The 17,741-nt window shown below is 36.5% G+C and overlaps 1 protein-coding gene across 1 annotated transcript in view; it reads left to right on the top strand.

Moving 5' to 3' along the window:
* Positions 1-17,471, top strand: part of TUBGCP6 (tubulin gamma complex associated protein 6) — a 39,746-nt gene extending 22,275 nt beyond the window's left edge. The window contains exons 25-46 of the mRNA XM_041405434.1: positions 852-973; positions 1,294-1,363; positions 1,815-1,924; positions 3,685-3,776; positions 3,869-4,008; positions 5,644-5,793; positions 6,450-6,531; positions 6,609-6,697; positions 6,874-6,989; positions 7,618-7,756; positions 7,847-7,975; positions 8,231-9,542; positions 9,966-10,021; positions 10,269-10,461; positions 10,728-10,896; positions 12,212-12,353; positions 13,322-13,516; positions 13,776-13,908; positions 14,141-14,354; positions 15,411-15,610; positions 16,388-16,550; positions 17,373-17,471. Coding sequence (XP_041261368.1) covers positions 852-973; positions 1,294-1,363; positions 1,815-1,924; positions 3,685-3,776; positions 3,869-4,008; positions 5,644-5,793; positions 6,450-6,531; positions 6,609-6,697; positions 6,874-6,989; positions 7,618-7,756; positions 7,847-7,975; positions 8,231-9,542; positions 9,966-10,021; positions 10,269-10,461; positions 10,728-10,896; positions 12,212-12,353; positions 13,322-13,516; positions 13,776-13,908; positions 14,141-14,354; positions 15,411-15,610; positions 16,388-16,539 — 4,005 coding nt within the window. The 3' untranslated portion in view covers positions 16,540-16,550; positions 17,373-17,471. The remainder of the gene's footprint in view (positions 1-851; positions 974-1,293; positions 1,364-1,814; positions 1,925-3,684; positions 3,777-3,868; positions 4,009-5,643; positions 5,794-6,449; positions 6,532-6,608; positions 6,698-6,873; positions 6,990-7,617; positions 7,757-7,846; positions 7,976-8,230; positions 9,543-9,965; positions 10,022-10,268; positions 10,462-10,727; positions 10,897-12,211; positions 12,354-13,321; positions 13,517-13,775; positions 13,909-14,140; positions 14,355-15,410; positions 15,611-16,387; positions 16,551-17,372) is intronic.
* The last annotated feature ends 270 nt before the right edge of the window (positions 17,472-17,741 follow it).

Here is a 17,741-nt window from a genome sequence, read left to right as displayed (position 1 = left end):
CTCTCTGTGCTGAGGGCTTACTTGCACTGAAACATGCTGTGAAATGTCTTTGTTATCCTTTGTTTAGTCATATTGTTCTGTTGTAGACTAAATAACTATACTTTTTAAACGCTTTAAAAACATTACTTATTTATACAGAAAGATGTATGAAAATAAAATACAAGTGCTTTCTTAGTACACTATATATATATATATATGTAAAATATATTTTTTCATAAATAAAAACTGAGATAGAAAAATATTGTATTGAATAGCTTTAATTACTTTTCCTTGGTTCAAAATTAAGTGCAAATTTTCCATGTCAGTCCTATGTATATTATGTTGAGCTGTATGTACACTCTGTAATATCTGGTGGTTTAATCTTCTCCTAATGCATAGAAGTTAGGATTAGTTATGAAAATCTGTTCATTCTGAATATTTGATTTGCAGCAATGTTATTCAATTTCATTTAAGAAGGTCTCTCTGTTAGATGAAGTTCTAGATAAGTGTTTTGCAGTATCCGGTTTAGGCACAAAAGTAAGGAGGCAGGTTTCCCTGGGTTGTTATTATGGAGAACGAGGAGCTCCTCAAAGGACAAGTCAAAGATCTGAGCCACGATGCTTTATTTCACTGTGCAGGCTCTATGCACTGGGGGTGTGAAGAGTATAGAGGAGTCACCTGGCTCATTGCTATGTCTGAAGTTGCATGGACCCTCACTTGCCCCTTACTTTGGTGTACAAGTCTCCCTTACCTATATATGCCATTTATTTTACTAAAAGGTTTGTTTTCATGCTGATGCAATTGATGAGAGATGCTGATAGACTGTTAACAACTTTCACAGTAAGACTTTAAATATTTTCTGTTCCTACCAGGCATTCACAAGTGGACTGAGAAAGTATCTTCAATATTACCGAGCCTGTGTTTTGTCAACACCTCCTACTTTAAGCCTTCTAACAATCAGCTTTCTATTCAGAAAATTAGGTCGTCAGCTGAGGTAAGAGAATGGTATTAAATGTTTAAGCTTTTCATTGCAGAAAAAATGCAGTCTCTTCATACACTCTGAAAAAGACCATATTACATGGGTATTCTTATTTAGTCTGTCGGTATTTTTCCTGTTTTACAGGGTTTTTTTTTTAATATCTAGCCTATTCTATGGAAAACATACAAGATCTTTATACTCAGTTTTTTTGTTATGCCTGTTATCATTCAGCACAAAGAGTGTGCTTGTTGTACAATATTGAAATTCAGCAAAGTTCATCACTGATCTTGGAGACTCCTGGTTGAAATTTTTATGTTTTAATACTGTTTTTTTAGGTATTTAGCTGAACTGTGTGGCATAGGAACAACGGGGATCAGTGGTGGAGCTGGTGCTTCATTTCCTACGGTGATTCTTTTCTTTGATATTTTTATGTTTGTTTTGGGTTGAAATGTTAATATTCTTTAAATATATTGGATTTTACATGAAATACATAGTGTTGGTCTCTCTACTAGCAAAGCTATGATCTTGGACCTCCAGTTAAAACACTATAGTCCTTTCTCCAGATACTTAATTCAGAAATTTGTCCAGGGTCTTCAATGCCTAAAATAAACAAAGGGTTCAAAATAAGCCTTCTAGTTATGTGAATGCAACTCTATACATACCTGTTTTGCTCTAGAGATGATAAAGTGAGCTTGAGGTAACTTGCTCAGGTAAAGTGATCTTAACTGCAAATAGATGGAGGAAATGAGATGAATCTGCCTTCTGTGTCTAGTGAATTATGTCAAGCCATGTATTTTTGCTATTAAAGTTGTTGTGAAGTGTGTTGTCTAATGTTAAAATATTTTTCATTTTTCAGGGTGTTAAGTTGCTTTCATATCTGTACAAAGAGGCTCTCAACAATTGCAGCAATGAGCATTATCCAGTTCTTCTGTCTTTGTTGAAGACAAGCTGTGAACCATACACAAGGTGTGTCCATACTGTTCTCTGCATAATTGAGTTTAAGAATTATGAATTGGTAATCTGGTGAGTAACTCTGTGTGTTTAACAATGGCTTTTAATATTTTCAGAAAAAAATACATGTCTGTATATGCAGTATATATTAAAATTAGTTAATTTTGCTGTTCTGTCCCTCAGCTCAGTAACAATGTAAGGGGTTATGTGTGGCTAGATTAGTAAATAAATATGTGTAAAAAAGACTTAATTCTTGCTGCTGGTCATGGAAATTGAATAGAAGATTTGGATAAACTTTTTTTTTTCTCATACCTCAGTTAAAATCCTGAAAGTGGAAACTGACAAGTTTCTTTTATTGTACAAACTGGGGAAGTTCATGCTTTTTTCCACTGTCCTTTTGTTGTGGGCTTTTTAGTAAGCGAAAATGAATAAAATATCTGTTGTTCATTAAGTACATGTAACTAACTGATAATAGGAGTCATTGAAAGTAGAGTTCCTTGGATTGCAACAGTTTTGTTAAGCAGTGCTCGTTGTTTACACACATCTGAAGAGATGGTCAGTTTTTTAATAGCTGTTTACAGGAGTTATAGCTGTAGACCATCATCAGTTTGCAATGTTACATAATAGATGTAAAAACACTTAGAAGAGAAAACAAAAGTCTGTCAAAATGCTCTAAATTTAAGATTCCTCCCATGGCCACTCTTCTTGTGTTTTCTTCCTTCTACATGAAATGATCTTCAGAGAAATTTAATTTCAGATTTACCAGAAGCCTCGCTGAAATATCTTCACAGCTCTTACCCTACTATTTATAGAAGGAAGTCAGATTTCTGAAATACCAAGGGCATCACATGGAACCTAAAAAAATCTGGATTGCTGCCTTGATTCCTAAATTTGCTGCAGATATCTCTTCAAGCATCAATTATACATGATCAAGACTACTCTGGAAGGAAGCCTCTATTATCTGCAAAAAGTGTTACCCACTCATTTATTAACCTGAAGGAAATTAAATAATACAAGTTGTTGCTCAAATAAATCATAGAAGCATCAGATTTAATAATTTAAAAGTGCTAACTTTTTACATACAACCTTGAAGTTGAGCAGTGGTTGCTGTGTTAAATGCTTCCACTTTCTTTCACAGTGTTAAGTAAAAATTAAAAAAAAAAAAAAGTCTTCCAGGACCTCTGAGCCTTTTTATCTATAGCCTCAGATTGTATAAAATAGTGGGGTTTTTATTTCTTCAAAAGTTTGGCTCACACAGAGAAAATATGAAAAAGGATGAATAAATATGCCAAAATAGTAGTTCTCATCATTGCATATATATTAAAAATGCCTCTGGGTCTGGGGAAAAAGTGCTTGGTATTGCATCTTTGTTTTATACCCTTTTAGTTTCTCCCTGCTGAAATTACCTGTTTAAAACAAATCCTTTCTCCTTTTCTCTTGCTGTGCCCTTGATGTGCTGCAAAGTTTCTATACATTTTAATATATATTTAGTAAATTGATATGCAGGAATAAAATAATTGTTTTAATTGAGGTACTGGTCTCTTATCTAAATTGATTAATGCTAAAATATTTTATTAAAAATAGTTTAAGAAAAGTGTAAAGCCACAATCTCTGTATATTTAAATGTCAATGTCACAGCACTTAATTGATGGCTTTTTTATCCTGCCTATATCTTGTGTCTTTTGGGATTTCAAAGAGCATACTAACTCCTTGTTTATAATAAAGAAGAGAATGTGAAAGGGTTGATTTTCAATATTGTACAATTTTTTTTTCAGATTTATCTATGATTGGGTATATAGTGGTGTATTCAGAGATGTTTATGGAGAATTTATGATTCAGGTGAATGAGGATTACCTTTGTTTCAGAGGTACAGTATATAGACAGAGCATTTCTAATTTATTTAATTTGTGCTATTAATTAAATAACTGAAATATGTACTTCCATCTTTTTGTTACACAGATAAACATTACTGGACTCATGGTTATGTTTTGATTTCAAAAGAAGTAGAAGACTGTGTCCCTGTATTTCTTAAGCATATTGCTAATGATGTATACATATGTGGGAAAACTATAAACTTGTTGAAATTGTGCTGTCCTAGGGTAAGTTTTGGGTTGCTTCCTTCCTGTGACATTGAGAAAATCATGTCTCTCTAGAGCAAGAGTCTAGGTTTTTAGCAAGTTCACTCTTTTATCAAAACTTGGTATTACGTAAATAGGAATGATGAAGGGCAATTACTTGCTCTCAAGTAATTGTGAGCTGATTATCCACTCTACTTTCTACCACCTCACTACAGAAATATACATTTTAACACCATCAGATTTATTGTATACAATGCACATGCTGTTTTTCTTTTCTTTGTATTGAAAGCAGAAATGTTCTAGACATTCAACCAAGTGCCTTCCACTTCTTGCACTACTTCTTTTTGGTTTAAAGCTGCCTCACTTTTACCAGGTCATCGCTCAGTTCTTTCAGCTGTATCACTACATTTTCAAGAAATGCTTAAATAGTTCTATTTATTGGTATTTTGCAGAACGATTCTTGTCCTTGATAAGAAAAACATGTTCAAGTACTTTGTATCTACTCTCTTCTCTCTATATGTCCAAAAATAAAGCAGTCAGAGAGATATCTAAAGTCTGTAGACACTGCCAGGTAGCTAATTCTCCTTAAGATCAGAGCTGCTCAGTCTCGACAGAGCAGAGCAGCTCATTATCAGCTATGTAGTGTCAGGTATAAGCCTGATACCTCAAGTGAAATGTCCCCCTCCAGCCAGTTCTCCTGAGTCTGCTCTGATAAGCATTCCCAGGCCGTGACTGGTGTCATGGTGACTGGTGGCAGGTGTGCCAGTAGTACTGGGCTCTTCAGGAAAGTGTCAGCAGTCACCTCCATGATAAGTTAGAGCTTTATGCGTCACTAACGCAGGATCTCCCCCCAGGTCATACGGCACCCAGGTTCAGTCCCCTGCCATCTCTCTCAGAGTGCCAGGCACATGTCATCCCTTTTGGTAATGCCATCAAGAGCTTGGTCTTCCCTTCTGCTTAGGCTAATACATTCCCAGGAACAGTGCCCAGGGCTTCCATCTTCTGGGGAATTCCAGTGTGAGCGTGCTTGTGCACTCATTTGGTTTTTTCCTTCAAGTTATCTGTTTCCCTCAGTTATCTGTTTTGTGCACTGAATAGAATAGCTTCAGAAATTTAGGGTTGTTGAGGCAAAGTAGGAAGACCAGGTATACTTAAAGAATAGTTTTTCTGTAGTGTGCACTGGCTGTGGTTTTGAGAGTTTTTCTTGTGTGGAGGTCTCTCCTTTAGAGGTGTTAGAGAGTTCCTCCTGAGTGGGGATCTGTGGGGGATGTAAGTGAACAATACCTGACTTTTGACAGTAGAGATGCATTCAGTGTTGAGTTACTCATGCTCAGTTAATTTGGATATTCAGAACAGGAAAATTAGAGATGTTTAGAACATGATTTGTATAAATGTGTGTATTAGATTTTCAGCAGCAAAGACAGAATTCTAAGAATTTGACCTGTGATCCGAGTTGTGGACCATTGTACCTTTGTCTCCTACTTTGAATTATATAAATGCCAAAAGATGATACTAATACAAGCTTTAGATCCTGTGTGGAGCTTTGTGTCAGTGTCTTGAAGCATGACTAAGTTAAAAAAATCTATAACGTGAATTCATAATATAAAACTTTACACTTTTTAAAATGTATGTAAAAGGAAATTTCTCTTTTTTCAGCATTATATATGTTGGTCAGATATACCTGTTCCCCGGATTTCAGTTATTTTTTCGCTTGAAGAACTGAAAGAAATAGAGAGAGATTGTGCAGTGTACGTAGGTCGAATGGAAAGAATTGCTCGATACAGTTCCATAAGCAAGGAGGAAAAGGTAAATGAATAAAGGAACAAATACCTCATTATGATTCTTTTTAAATAGTCAGTTTTCATTTTTATTGTAACCTCTAAAGAATTTGTATTTATGGTCAGAATTTTTTCATGGGTAAATTGCAGTTTTAATTGCAACAGATAAAAATTACTAAATATTAAAATGATTTAAAATAGCTTTTAAAAGTATAGGTGGTGTGTTGACATTTTTTGGCCTTTTCATATATTAAATGAGTGTTAGACTTCGATCTTAGTTCTTTACATTAGGAGATTTGTCATCTTACTGAAAAGAGTGTTAGATTCTGATTTAACAAATGAGATAAGCTAATTAGTAACCGGATAAGACTATTTGTAGTTTCCATGGCTAATTGTTTTTTCAGAACATTTTAACTACAAAAAAATTTCTGGCCTTCAGATTCCATCAATTTAGTTTATATATCAGATGGATTTAGTTTGTTTTAAAATATTGGAATATCAACTTCCAATACTAGTTTGTAGATTTTGCATTTACTTACTTGTTTTATTCATATTTTTGTTGTATTAATTGATTAATAACCATTATAAAATGTGCATCTGTCTTTGCAACACTGTATTTCAAGTCTAAAGTAATAGAAGAAATTCCACCTTGGCTTTTTTATTTTTTATTTTTTTTTTAATTAGGATTTGCGCGTGGAAATAGCCAAACAAGAATTAATTGTTCATGCTCGGGAAACTGCTAGCAAAGTACTAAAAGCCATTAGTGGTAAGTTATAGTGGCATTTTATGTGTTTTCTAGTGGGTTTGTTAATGTAAAGTAACAGTATCTTTATTTTAATACAGACAAGCAAATATCAGAACGAATGGCTTTGGATGCAAAGAAGCGGGAACAGTTTCAGAAGCTGAAAGAACAGTTTGCGAAGGACCAAGAGGTATCTCTCTCTGCAGTTCTAGAGGGAGACTGTATTTCTCAGGCAAATAAATGAATGGATGTGTTGTACTGAAGTTGAATTAGTAGCTGATGGTGCACAAATAAGAACTTCTTGTAGATATGTGTGTTACAGCTGGTGTTGGGAACAGCTTTTAAAAGTATTAAATATTTATGCAGCGTCGTCTTGCGATAAGGCAGGAGGAGATTGATGATGATTTCAGCTATGCCCGAGAGCTCAGAGAGAGAGAAAAAAGACTGAAAGCTTTAGAAGAAGAACTGGAAAAAAAGGCAAGGTAAATGTATCTGAGTTGTCTTCAAAACTCTCATAAACATCTCAGGAAAAAATAATTGCATGTTAAAATTCACAGTACTAGTAGTTCACAGACATTGTTCTACAAGGGTAATATTTGCAGTGAGAAGATGGATGTAAGGATTTTTGGTAATCTATAAGCAGTTTTGTTACAAATGGTTAGTGGCTGAAAAATCTGTGCCCCACTAATTTGTGCCAACCCTATCCAGTCTGGGTTTTGCTATAATCAAAATTTCAGGAAAAAAATTTGACTGTCTTAAAACTTAAATGCAGAGCCCACAGCAAGAATGGTCACATGTATGTCAAAGTAAAAAAGTAAAAAAGTAAAAAGAAGTTGGAGTTAGATTGATATTTCACTTTCTTCTGTTTCATCTAAAATTACTTAAACCAAATGAGTGATCTACTAAAAATAGTTACAGAAATACACGTTGACTAAAAACACAGTCCTGTGTTTTCCACCTGTTCATCCTCTGTGGCTGAAGCCTCTGGCTTGTACATTTTAAGAACCAATTCTCAGTTCTGAAGTGCTAGAAAGTCTTATTCTTTAGATGGGAAGATGACAATCAGTGTGCAAAAATCTGTAACTTATCTTTCTTTTTACCTTAATTTAGGCAGGAATTAATTGACCATTATAGCAAACTTTCTGATGATGCAGCCCGTAGGGAACAAAGAAAATTATGGAAAACCCAGCGCCACAAGTTGGAAACAGCCCGTCTTAAGTTTCTGTTAGAAGATCAAAAACGCATTGAGGTACCTCCGAAAAAGATATAAGAAGAAGTGTAATTTAGAAAATTTGATACTTGGTACTTAAACACTTTTTTTTTTTTTTTTCACTTGTAGGAAATGCTTGAAAAACTTCCAGATGAAGAAAAAAATTTTCTCTACAGGAGAAAATTAGATATTATTCCGTATAAACAGTGCCAATTGGCTGTGGATAAAACCCCTGTTGAGAAAGAGCCACCTTCACAAGTGAGTTTATTTTCTTACTATAAACTTATAGACTTCAAGTTGCTGTTCCAGGTTTCCCTAAAGGGGCTTAATTTAATTTCATGGTTCGTTTCAGTTCAGTAAACACAAGGTTCACTGTAACGGCAAGGTGAGTAGATACCATTTATGTACTCATCAGAAAAACTGGAAAATTTTTAATCCTGTAATAAAGTGATACCTTAATTAGTAGGTTGATATGTGACCAGCCATACAGTGTAATAATTATTTCTTTTTTAGGTGTCTTTTGTGAAACCTCTGTCTTCTAATGAGACAGTTGGCAGGAAAGAATCTGAGACTGAACAGGGATATGCTGCTTCTGCTGACAAAGCACTGCCTATGCCAGAGCCAGCAAATAATAGTGCTGATGAGCATTTTCAGCCTAAAGCAACAGGATCTGAAAGCAATCTCCAAAATTCAGAGAAAGCATGCAGTTCTCTATACAGTGCTGAGTCCTTGCCTGAATCCAATGTGAATATAGAAGATTTCTTATCAAAGTCACAAGATGAACAGTCTGTTGCTGTCAGGATGCAAGGATCTTTGCTAGATGAAGCATTCCAAAATATTAACTCAGATCTTTCTGAGACTTTGCAAGTGAGTGAAAGTCAGCCTGTCCCGAGAGGAGCACCAGAAGAAGACAATGCACCATTGCATCAGCAAAGCGAGTATGACTTTAATACAGTTCTCAGACCATCTGCAGCTTGGCAGGGACATGTTAGAGTTGGGGAAAATGTATTTGATGTGGACGACAGAAGGCCTCGCTGGAACATTCATGGACATGCATCTGATGCCAGCATTAGAGTGGGAGAATATGTACCTCAAGAGGACACTTACCAGGCACATTCAAGTCCTTACAGGCATTCTTCAGACTCCCATATAAAAAGTAGCAGCTATACTTCTGAAGTTGAGTCTAGGCGACCTCGATGGAATATTCATGGGCATGTTTCTGAAGCTCATATTAAAATTGGGGAATATGCTTCAGAGATAGAGACCTCAAGGCCCAGGTGGAGCATCCACGGTCATGCTTCAGAAGCCAATATTAAGATTGGAGAGTATGTGTCAAATGTAGCTCCTACAAGGCCTCGATGGAGCAGCCATGGTCATGCATCTGATGCCAATATCAAGATTGGTGAAAACGTGTCAGAGGTGGTCTCAGCCAGACCTCGTTGGAACATCCATGGGCACGCCTCACAGTCACACATCAAAATCGGAGAGCTGGTTTCGGATACAGAGCCTATGAAATCCCGTTGGAGCCCGTTTGGGCACGCATCCCAGTCAAGCATCCAAATAGGGGAGTGGACCCCATCTACAGAAAATGATCCCATACCTCATCGTAAAGCCATTTCTGGTTCTTCATCTGACTCCACAGTTCAGACACTTCTGTACAGTGAAGAGTTCTCTCCTGCTGAAGGGAGCAGAAAGGAAGCAAAAGCATCGCAAGTTCAGGAAGAGACTTTGCCACAGTCACAGATACCTGACAGTGTTACAGACTTTGCTGATGCTAATATTAAAGATGATAAAAAGGAAAATACAACAGAAAAGAAACAAGAAGGTAAAATTAGGTTTATTCAGTCAGCATTTGTTTAAGGGCTTGTGAAAGTAACTCCAAATGTTTATTTTCTAAATGGGTCCTTTCTTCCTTACTTTTTCCACTTAATTCCTTGCCTTACTTTTCATATAGTGCTAGAATTCAGAGGAAGGAATTTGAGCTTAGACTTGTTTCCTATATGCAAGAAACGGAGCATTAAAAAATGAAACTTTTAGCCTGAAATTTTGTGAAACAGGAACTTTAGGGTCCTTCAGTAGAGAACATGCATAAAACTGCCTGGATGGGGCTATGGGGAGGTACTGTTATTGGTGTGGTTGTTTCTGTGATAGTTTATACAGAAATTTTGAACAACTTCAGGAGACCTGAGGTATGAACTAAGTGTTATAAACAGGTCTAAGTAAATGCTGACTTTAATTGTATTTACAGTAATTGCAGATGTTGTCAACAAGGACCCTTCTCCAGATTCCTTACAGAGCTTACAGGTAAGAAACAAAAGTGATTGTTGAGAGGACTTATTTTTCTTTTGAAGAGTTGAACTGGTAATTAAGGTAGTAAATTTCTCTCCTAATATATTTGTCACTGCAAAATTGTATTGTTTTTACATGTCCGAAACACACAGAGTAGGCTCTTCTCATTTGGAACAGCTAGGCAGTTACCTGTAGGAACACATTAAGCCTGTACAGACAAAGCCAGCATCTCTCATAAAATTTGTCCATTTATGAATTCTAGAGAGAAGAACCTGAAAAGGCCATTTCACAAGATACTGTGCCTCAAGAGACTTTATCTTCTGAAGCTAATGCTTCCACAACTAAGGAGAGAGAAGGCGAAGAGGAAGACACATGGAAGAAAGAACAAGCTTATTTGAAAGCTTTATCTGATCAGTATTGTATTGAAAAGTATCAAGATAGTTATGATCTGATGTGTGAGTAGAACTGTTGGAACAGTAGATCAATAGAAGATGTGGTAAATTTGAGCAAGAAAGCTGAATGCTATGACTTACCAGTAAATTACCAAGGTTGTGAACTGCAATAGCCAAACAATTTGCACTGAGGCACAAAGATGAGAAATACATTTTGACATGTTATGATTTTCTAACCTAGAGGTGTTTGTATACAGAGTTTAATAGGAACATACTATTAAGCTTCTTAAATATAACAACTTACATTGTTTGTATATTTTTTAATGTAGCTGAACCACCAGTTTCTCATCTCTTGCATCACGTGATACCAAGATCATACACGTTTCCTGTGGATCCTACAGTGCAATCTGCAACAGATGAAACTGCTGTACAGCTGAGTGAGCTCTTGTCTCTGCCAGTGCTGATGAAACGTTCTATTACTGCTCCACTTGTATCTCAGTGAGTATTTGTTAGGAATTTTGCAATTAATTTTGCAATTAATATTGTATTCTATTTTGAGACAGGAGTTGCACATAGTCTTATTTGCTCTTAGGTCCTAGAAGCAATTCAGTAAGTGGTCCATTAGTAATTAAAAAGTTCAGATCTGCATGATAAATAACAACATAAACTTAGACGTTTATTTGCAAATTAAAAAATTTGAGTGTCTATTTGGAATATAAGCACTTGGAAGTCTTGTAGATTATGCAGCAGTGATTTTGACACCATTAGTTTCATTGTCCTTTTAAAAAGAAGGTGTATTCTTTATAATATGTGTGCTAGTTTATATTTGAAAGATGATTTTATTATTATTATGATTTGAAAGATGAAAAGTAATTTTACTAAGGGAGTAAAAAAATCTTTTGATTCTTGAAATCTCATATTGGTCAGGGTATATTTCATGCTTCTATGGGAACTCCAGCTTCAAGGCTGTTTTGAGGTATAATAAAAGCTGTTCTTGTTGCTATTGGGATATATAAGGAAACCACATGTTGGATGGTTTAATTAGTGTATCTAATAATATTTTTAAGCAAAGTTTTTGTTATTTTATGCAAGATTAGCTTTTGTTAGGAAAACAATTACAGACACTTATTTTAGAATCTGCTTTCGTGTAAGTTTCCATCTGCTGGCTCTGAGTATGCTATACTCAAAGTTTGATGGAATGTAGAAAGATGTTATTGTCTAACTTAATTTTAAACATCTGGTTGGCTACCAGATCAATCTGTGTACAGATTGACACAATTACCAAACTGAGCCTGAGTTTTTGTGCTGCCAGAATTGCCCTATCCCTGATAAGGAAGTAAATTATTTAAAGCTAGTTTGAATACCTACATGGTATACTGTAGACTGTGTATAGATCTAGATACCAGACTGGAGTATAGTTCTTAATATCTGGTGTCAGATTTCTTTCAATTAGTATATTCTTACTGGGGATTTAATAGTCTTTTAATTTGTGTAGGTGTCAGAGATCAGAATGCTGTTGATAAAATGTTGATCCAGGTCCAGCAGCATATTCTAAAGATCACTGTATGTAGTCAGTCTCAAAATACTTCCCCAGTATTTTTCAGAACCCAATTACCTGAAGTGATGATAGGTTTTAATTCTGGTATATAATGGATGAAGATTTTTTGTCTCATGTTTTTTGCCTATATGAATAACATCTTAGATAGCAGAGTTAAGTAATGGCGCATTAATCCGATGTCACCACAGCTCAATGTTAACAGGAAGGAATGAATTGCGTGTAAGTATAATCCCTTTTCTGTGTTTTTATTCTTAGTGTTTCTCTTGTGAACAAAGCAATAGTTGATTACTACTTTGTGGAGCTGAATGTAGAGAAGCATTTTGAAACACTGAGACACTTTTTGTTAATGGAAGATGGGGAGTTTGCTCAGTCCCTCAGTGACCTGTTGTTTGAGAAGGTATTTACTTTGATGTCCTAACCCCAGTGTTTGGGTTATCTGCTTTACCTTCATGCCTCTGAATTGGTTTGGATGGGAATGAGTGAATGGTGTGAATTAGAATGCTGGCTTGTGGAGTTTTCCTCTTTTGTACTGTGTCAAGAAGTCTGAAGCAAGGAACTCTGTTAATGTTGTAAGGAAGGAGAAAAAAGATCTTGGACAGATAAGTGCTCATGGAAGGGTATTTCACTCTTTCCTGTGAAAACTGCTCCACTCTTGCTGTCCCCTCCTGTCTGCTGACAGCAAGGCTGGAAGAGCCTGTTGCCAGTTGCTAAAATCCATGGAAAGCTACCTACTGTGTTGCAAGCTACCTACTCTTACCTTAAATATCCTCAGCTGGAGAGCAGAGGGGAGGCCATGTGGAGAGAGTGCCGGGCCCTCTGATGAGGCAGTGTTTTCATGACTTACTGCTGTGTTCATGGGGAAGACAGCAAGGTAGGACAGATAGCCTGGGTCGATGTAGATGGTTGCCTGTGGAGATAGGCAGCTGTAGGGGAGTTAATGCATTTCTCTGAGTCCTGAAAATGCTTTAGACCCAACTAGGGAAAGCACTTGGGGATTTATACTTGATGAATAGCTTTATTTGTAAACCTCTGAGAGTGCTGAGGTGATGAGACAGGCAGATTAAGTCAGATGAATTCCTTGGTCCCTGGCTTTCTAAAGACTCTATTCCCTGCAGGAGGAACTGAGCCACAGCAGATGTATGAAAATAAATCATTGTAGATATGAGATTACCCTTCATGCTGTGAACAGAAAATGCTTCAGAAATTGCTTCTTATGCTGTTCATGCATCTCTATGACAGAAGTAAAAACTTCCAATCAAGGCAGGGTAGTCACCACTTTATAATTGTGCTTTAATTCACCTGTGTTCGAGAGCCAAGACTTCTTATTAATATGATGTAATTTGGGTTTGTTTTTTTTATCCCTAGCTTGGATCAGGACAAACACCTGGTGAATTGCTGAATCCACTGGTTCTTAATTCTATCCTAAATAAAGCACTACAGTACAGTCTTCATGGTGACACCCAACTTGCTTCCAATCTTTCTTTTGCCCTCAAGTATCTCCCAGAAATGTTCAAGCCCAATGCACCAGATGCTCTGAGTTGCTTAGAGCTCAGGTACAAGGTAAGAGGGCACGGAGCAAGGTAGAATACTGCAGTTATGCCATGGTTCTTATGTACAATGGTAAAGTGAATATGTTAATAAGAATGCAGTATCTAAGAATGGAGTAAAATAATGTGTAATGGAAACTACAGGATTTACTTAGTCTGACTATTGCATTACATTATTAAAATACGTAATAATTGTTTAAATACTTGTATTTTAAATAATGTTATAATTTCTAACAAAAAGGTAGTATGATCAGCACTGTTATTTCTTGCAGGTTGACTGGCCTCTGAACATTGTCATTACTGAGAGCTGCATGAATAAATACAACAAGATTTTCTCCTTTTTGCTTCAGCTGAAGCACATGGTGTGGACTCTCAAGGATGTTTGGTTTCACTTAAAGCGCACTGGTAAGTGTGACTAGTGAAAGAGAGCATCCTGTTCAAAATGCCAAGGAAGATGTGTTAAGAAAATTGTGGCTATTGAAGTTTGACATGACTGTATATAAGCAATTGTCTAGCAGAGGGTGCTGAAGGCATTTTAAACAGGATTAGACACTACTAATAAAAATGAAATTTCTTAAAAAATTCTGATTTTAGATGGTCTCTGTGGCTGAGAATATATTTCTGTTTTTATTTTCAGCTTTAGTGAGTCGTGCATCAAATTCTGTCCAGTTTCGACAGCTCCAGCTGTATAAACATGAGATGCAGCATTTTGTGAAAGTAATTCAAGGTTATATTGCTAATCAGATCCTTCATGTTACATGGTGTGAATTTGGAAACAAACTGTCTTCTGTGGGCAACCTAGAAGAAATTCACAGAACACATGCTGAATACCTCAACAAAGCAATCTTCAGGCAAGCTACCATGCTTACTTTTACTTCAAATACATGTTAAGGGAGTGACCAGTCCTAGCCTAATGTATTTGTGCAAAACTGATTTTTATGTGACACATTAAGTAGTCTTTACATATGAAAGTGTTATGTAAGAAACAAACTTCATGGCATCTTACAAGGTCAGTACTTTGATAGTTTTTCTCAGCTGTCCATCCTTTTCATTTGCCTGGACTCCCTGAGTTACCTCCTGCTCCTGGTCACCACACCTCTGCAAGCTTCCAGTCTACTCAGGACAGCTCTAAACTAAGGGCACACACGCCACAGTTCTTTTTCCTTCACTCCATCCTTTGTAAATTACTGCTGTTTCTTTCATCATAAGTAGTGTGCACAGTAAGCCTTACTAAAGGATGTGAAATGTACAACGTATGTGCTTTTAATACATGTGCAGTGACCAGGGCTGGACTTGAAAAGGACTAAAAGATTTGTCTAGATTTATGAGCAGTGCAAGAGACACCTGTCTTTCAGGAATCACAAGCTTTTAGCCCCTTAGTTACTCTGTGTGAGGCAGAGGGGTGGTGTGACTAAAAGGAAAGGAGCTAGAGTTTATTTGGTTTCTTCTTGAAGAGTGCACACTGAAATTATGAAGTGATGAGATGGAGGGAGATGATAAGGAACAGAAATTATAAACAAGAAAAGAAATTTCTCCTTTCATGTATCTCTTTTTGAGTTTTAATCAGAAAAGGCTTGCCTAGAGCTGCTCTTTGGATAGCAAGTGGTAGGATGAGAGGAGATTAAAGTTTAAGGAAACTCAGAGCATGTTGTTGTTAAATGTCATCTCTTTTGCAAAGGCAGATGTCATTCTAGAAATCGGATTCTCTAGAGCAGATATAAGTTTCTTGGAAGTGCAAGTAAACTGTGCTAGATTTAGGCACCTTGTTTAAAATTTGTTGGCTGCAGTCTTGGGGATTTTTGTAAGCAATTGTCTTTAACCTAAAGGATTGTCACTCCTTTGTATTTGTGGTCTTAAAACCAATAAATTACATCAACTAATTTCTGAAGTTGTTTTTGTTCTGTTAGGGGTCTGTTGACAGAGAAGGCAGCCCCTGTGATGAACATCATACACAGCATCTTCAGCCTTATTTTGAAGTTCCGCAGCCAGCTCATCTCTCAGTCGTGGAGCTTCGATGCAGGGAAGCAAATGGCTGTTCATCCCAACTTTGGTCTGATGCAGCAGTCGTACAATACCTTCAAGTATTACTCCCATTTCTTATTCAAAGGTAAGAAATTGCATAAATTCTAGATAGAAGAAAAGGTCAACTGGCTACTGGAATATTTTAGCAATATAATGTAAAAGTAGGAAGATTTGTATACTTAGGGAGTGTTGGAAATATAGTTCCCAAATGAAAACTGCATTGTTGTGGTTTGCCAACATCTGCCTGTACATCAAGTAAGATGTACATACAAGAAATCTAACAGATATTTCAAAACTGACTGTAAGTTTTTGCTGATTCACAAAATAAGTATTTGGTATTTAGCTGTACTTTCATGCATACATTTTTTCTTTTCTCTGGAATTGAGTTCTGAAACTTCTTTATTGGCAGCAGTGAGAGATAGTTAGATACCACTCAGAAGTAATTTTAGATATCTATGCAATAGTTGAGTTTTGCCACTGGTATGAGATTTGGAAGTTCCGATTCCCATGTTGGGCTAAAGCTCAGAGAGCCTTGCAGCACGTGCTGCAGGCAAGTTTTTCAACTATTTGCCAAATGTTCTTTCCTTTACCATGGTGAAATTTAATCTCACTGTCAGCTTAGGCTATAATGTGCTGAAACAGTTACCTTCCATTTGTCTTTCTGATCTTGCTTGTGTTTTAGTACATTACTTATCCTTCATCTGGTATAAAGGTGGTTTGTGGGATCTGGTTTCCTTTTTTTTTAGAGAATCTTGAATTCCTGAAGGAGGTGCATCTGCTTTTCTTAGATCTATTCTACTAAAATATTTTTTAGTTCAGACTATATTCTTCAGGAAATGAGCTGCCCTTTTTATTCTTTAAGGGTGTCCAAAAATGGTATCAAAGGACCAAAACCAGATATTTCAGGATGAGTTAGAATGGCTGCTTCCAAATTCTGCAGGAAGTCAGAACACCTGTGGGAGCCACCTAAGCCCATACTACGAGATCTATGGTTGCTTCATGGACAGAGATTAATAGACCATTCTGTAAGGAAATCTGATGAGTGACCCAGTTTTTTACACCCTCTTTGTTAAGCACTACGAAACAAATACGTGCTTGTTTATCTCCACTTGTGCCTTCAGTCACCATGTATTGTAAAGTGCTCTTTCCACAATGGGTTGATCCAGAATCCATTGAAAGCCAATCCAAAGTTGTCTGGACTTCAATGGCTTTGGCTCGGGCCCTAACTTCTAAAAATACACCTCCCCTTCTTCCTTGCATGCTGCTGCTGCTTGCTAATTCCCTTGATATTGGTGCATGGGATGTTTGTGAGCTTAGGGAGCTTCTGCTGGGTTTTTTCCTTTGCAGTTAAGGATGTTTAGAGCAGTTGGTGTGTTCGTTCATAGAGTGAGGGGTTTGTCCTAGGAATTTTTCTTTGGTTTTCTCTCTCACAATGGACTTCACTCAAGAAAACTTGAGCACAGCTGCTTCTTTACAGAGGTCTCCTGAGGACCTAAACATGCTTCCTGGTCAGTTGAAATTGTGATAGGAGCACACCATCTGTATTGTGAAAGATTCTGTGATTTCTTTGCTTCCATGAAAGCAACATAATAAGGAAATGCTTTGTTAGAATAATGCACTTTCACTTAGAACTGACACATAGTCTTTCTTTTGCATTTATTTGAAATATTTTGTAATTCCAGAAATAAATACTGGACTTTTCTTTTGTTAAAATATATATTTGTTCTCAGTTTTCCGCATTATGGTTTTGGGGTTTTTTGAAGTTAAAAGCCACAGATGCTGTCAAGGATGAATTTACAATATTAATCTTAGTTGAAGCTTACTTTATTTCTTTTATTTTCTTCCAGTGGTAACAAAGCTTGTAAATAGAGGATACCAACCACATTTGGAGGACTTTCTGCTGCGAATTAACTTTAATAACTACTACAAGGATAACTGACCTCTATAGAGTAAGGATCACTGATAACACAGTAAAACAGAAACTATATGTATGCTTATGATTTATAGAAGCTTATGCAAATGCCATGCAGGAGGCATTTTTCTTCAGTGAAATAATCTGCTATCGAAAAGCTTGAAGAGTATAACCACTATATACAGAGCATGATGATGCTTAAAATCCACTAAACCTGCCAGTTGTTTGATCTGCTAAAAATTGATATTGTCATTATTGCAGAGATAGCAGAGCTGAGTGCCTGGTCTTAACACAGGAGAGAGTG

This window comes from Onychostruthus taczanowskii, unplaced genomic scaffold (genome assembly GCF_017590055.1).
Source record: "Onychostruthus taczanowskii isolate IOZ18803 unplaced genomic scaffold, ASM1759005v1 scaffold23, whole genome shotgun sequence".
Lineage (NCBI taxonomy): Eukaryota > Metazoa > Chordata > Aves > Passeriformes > Passeridae > Onychostruthus > Onychostruthus taczanowskii.
Note: the sequence above shows the minus strand (reverse complement) of the source record. Positions and strands in the feature narration are given on the sequence as shown.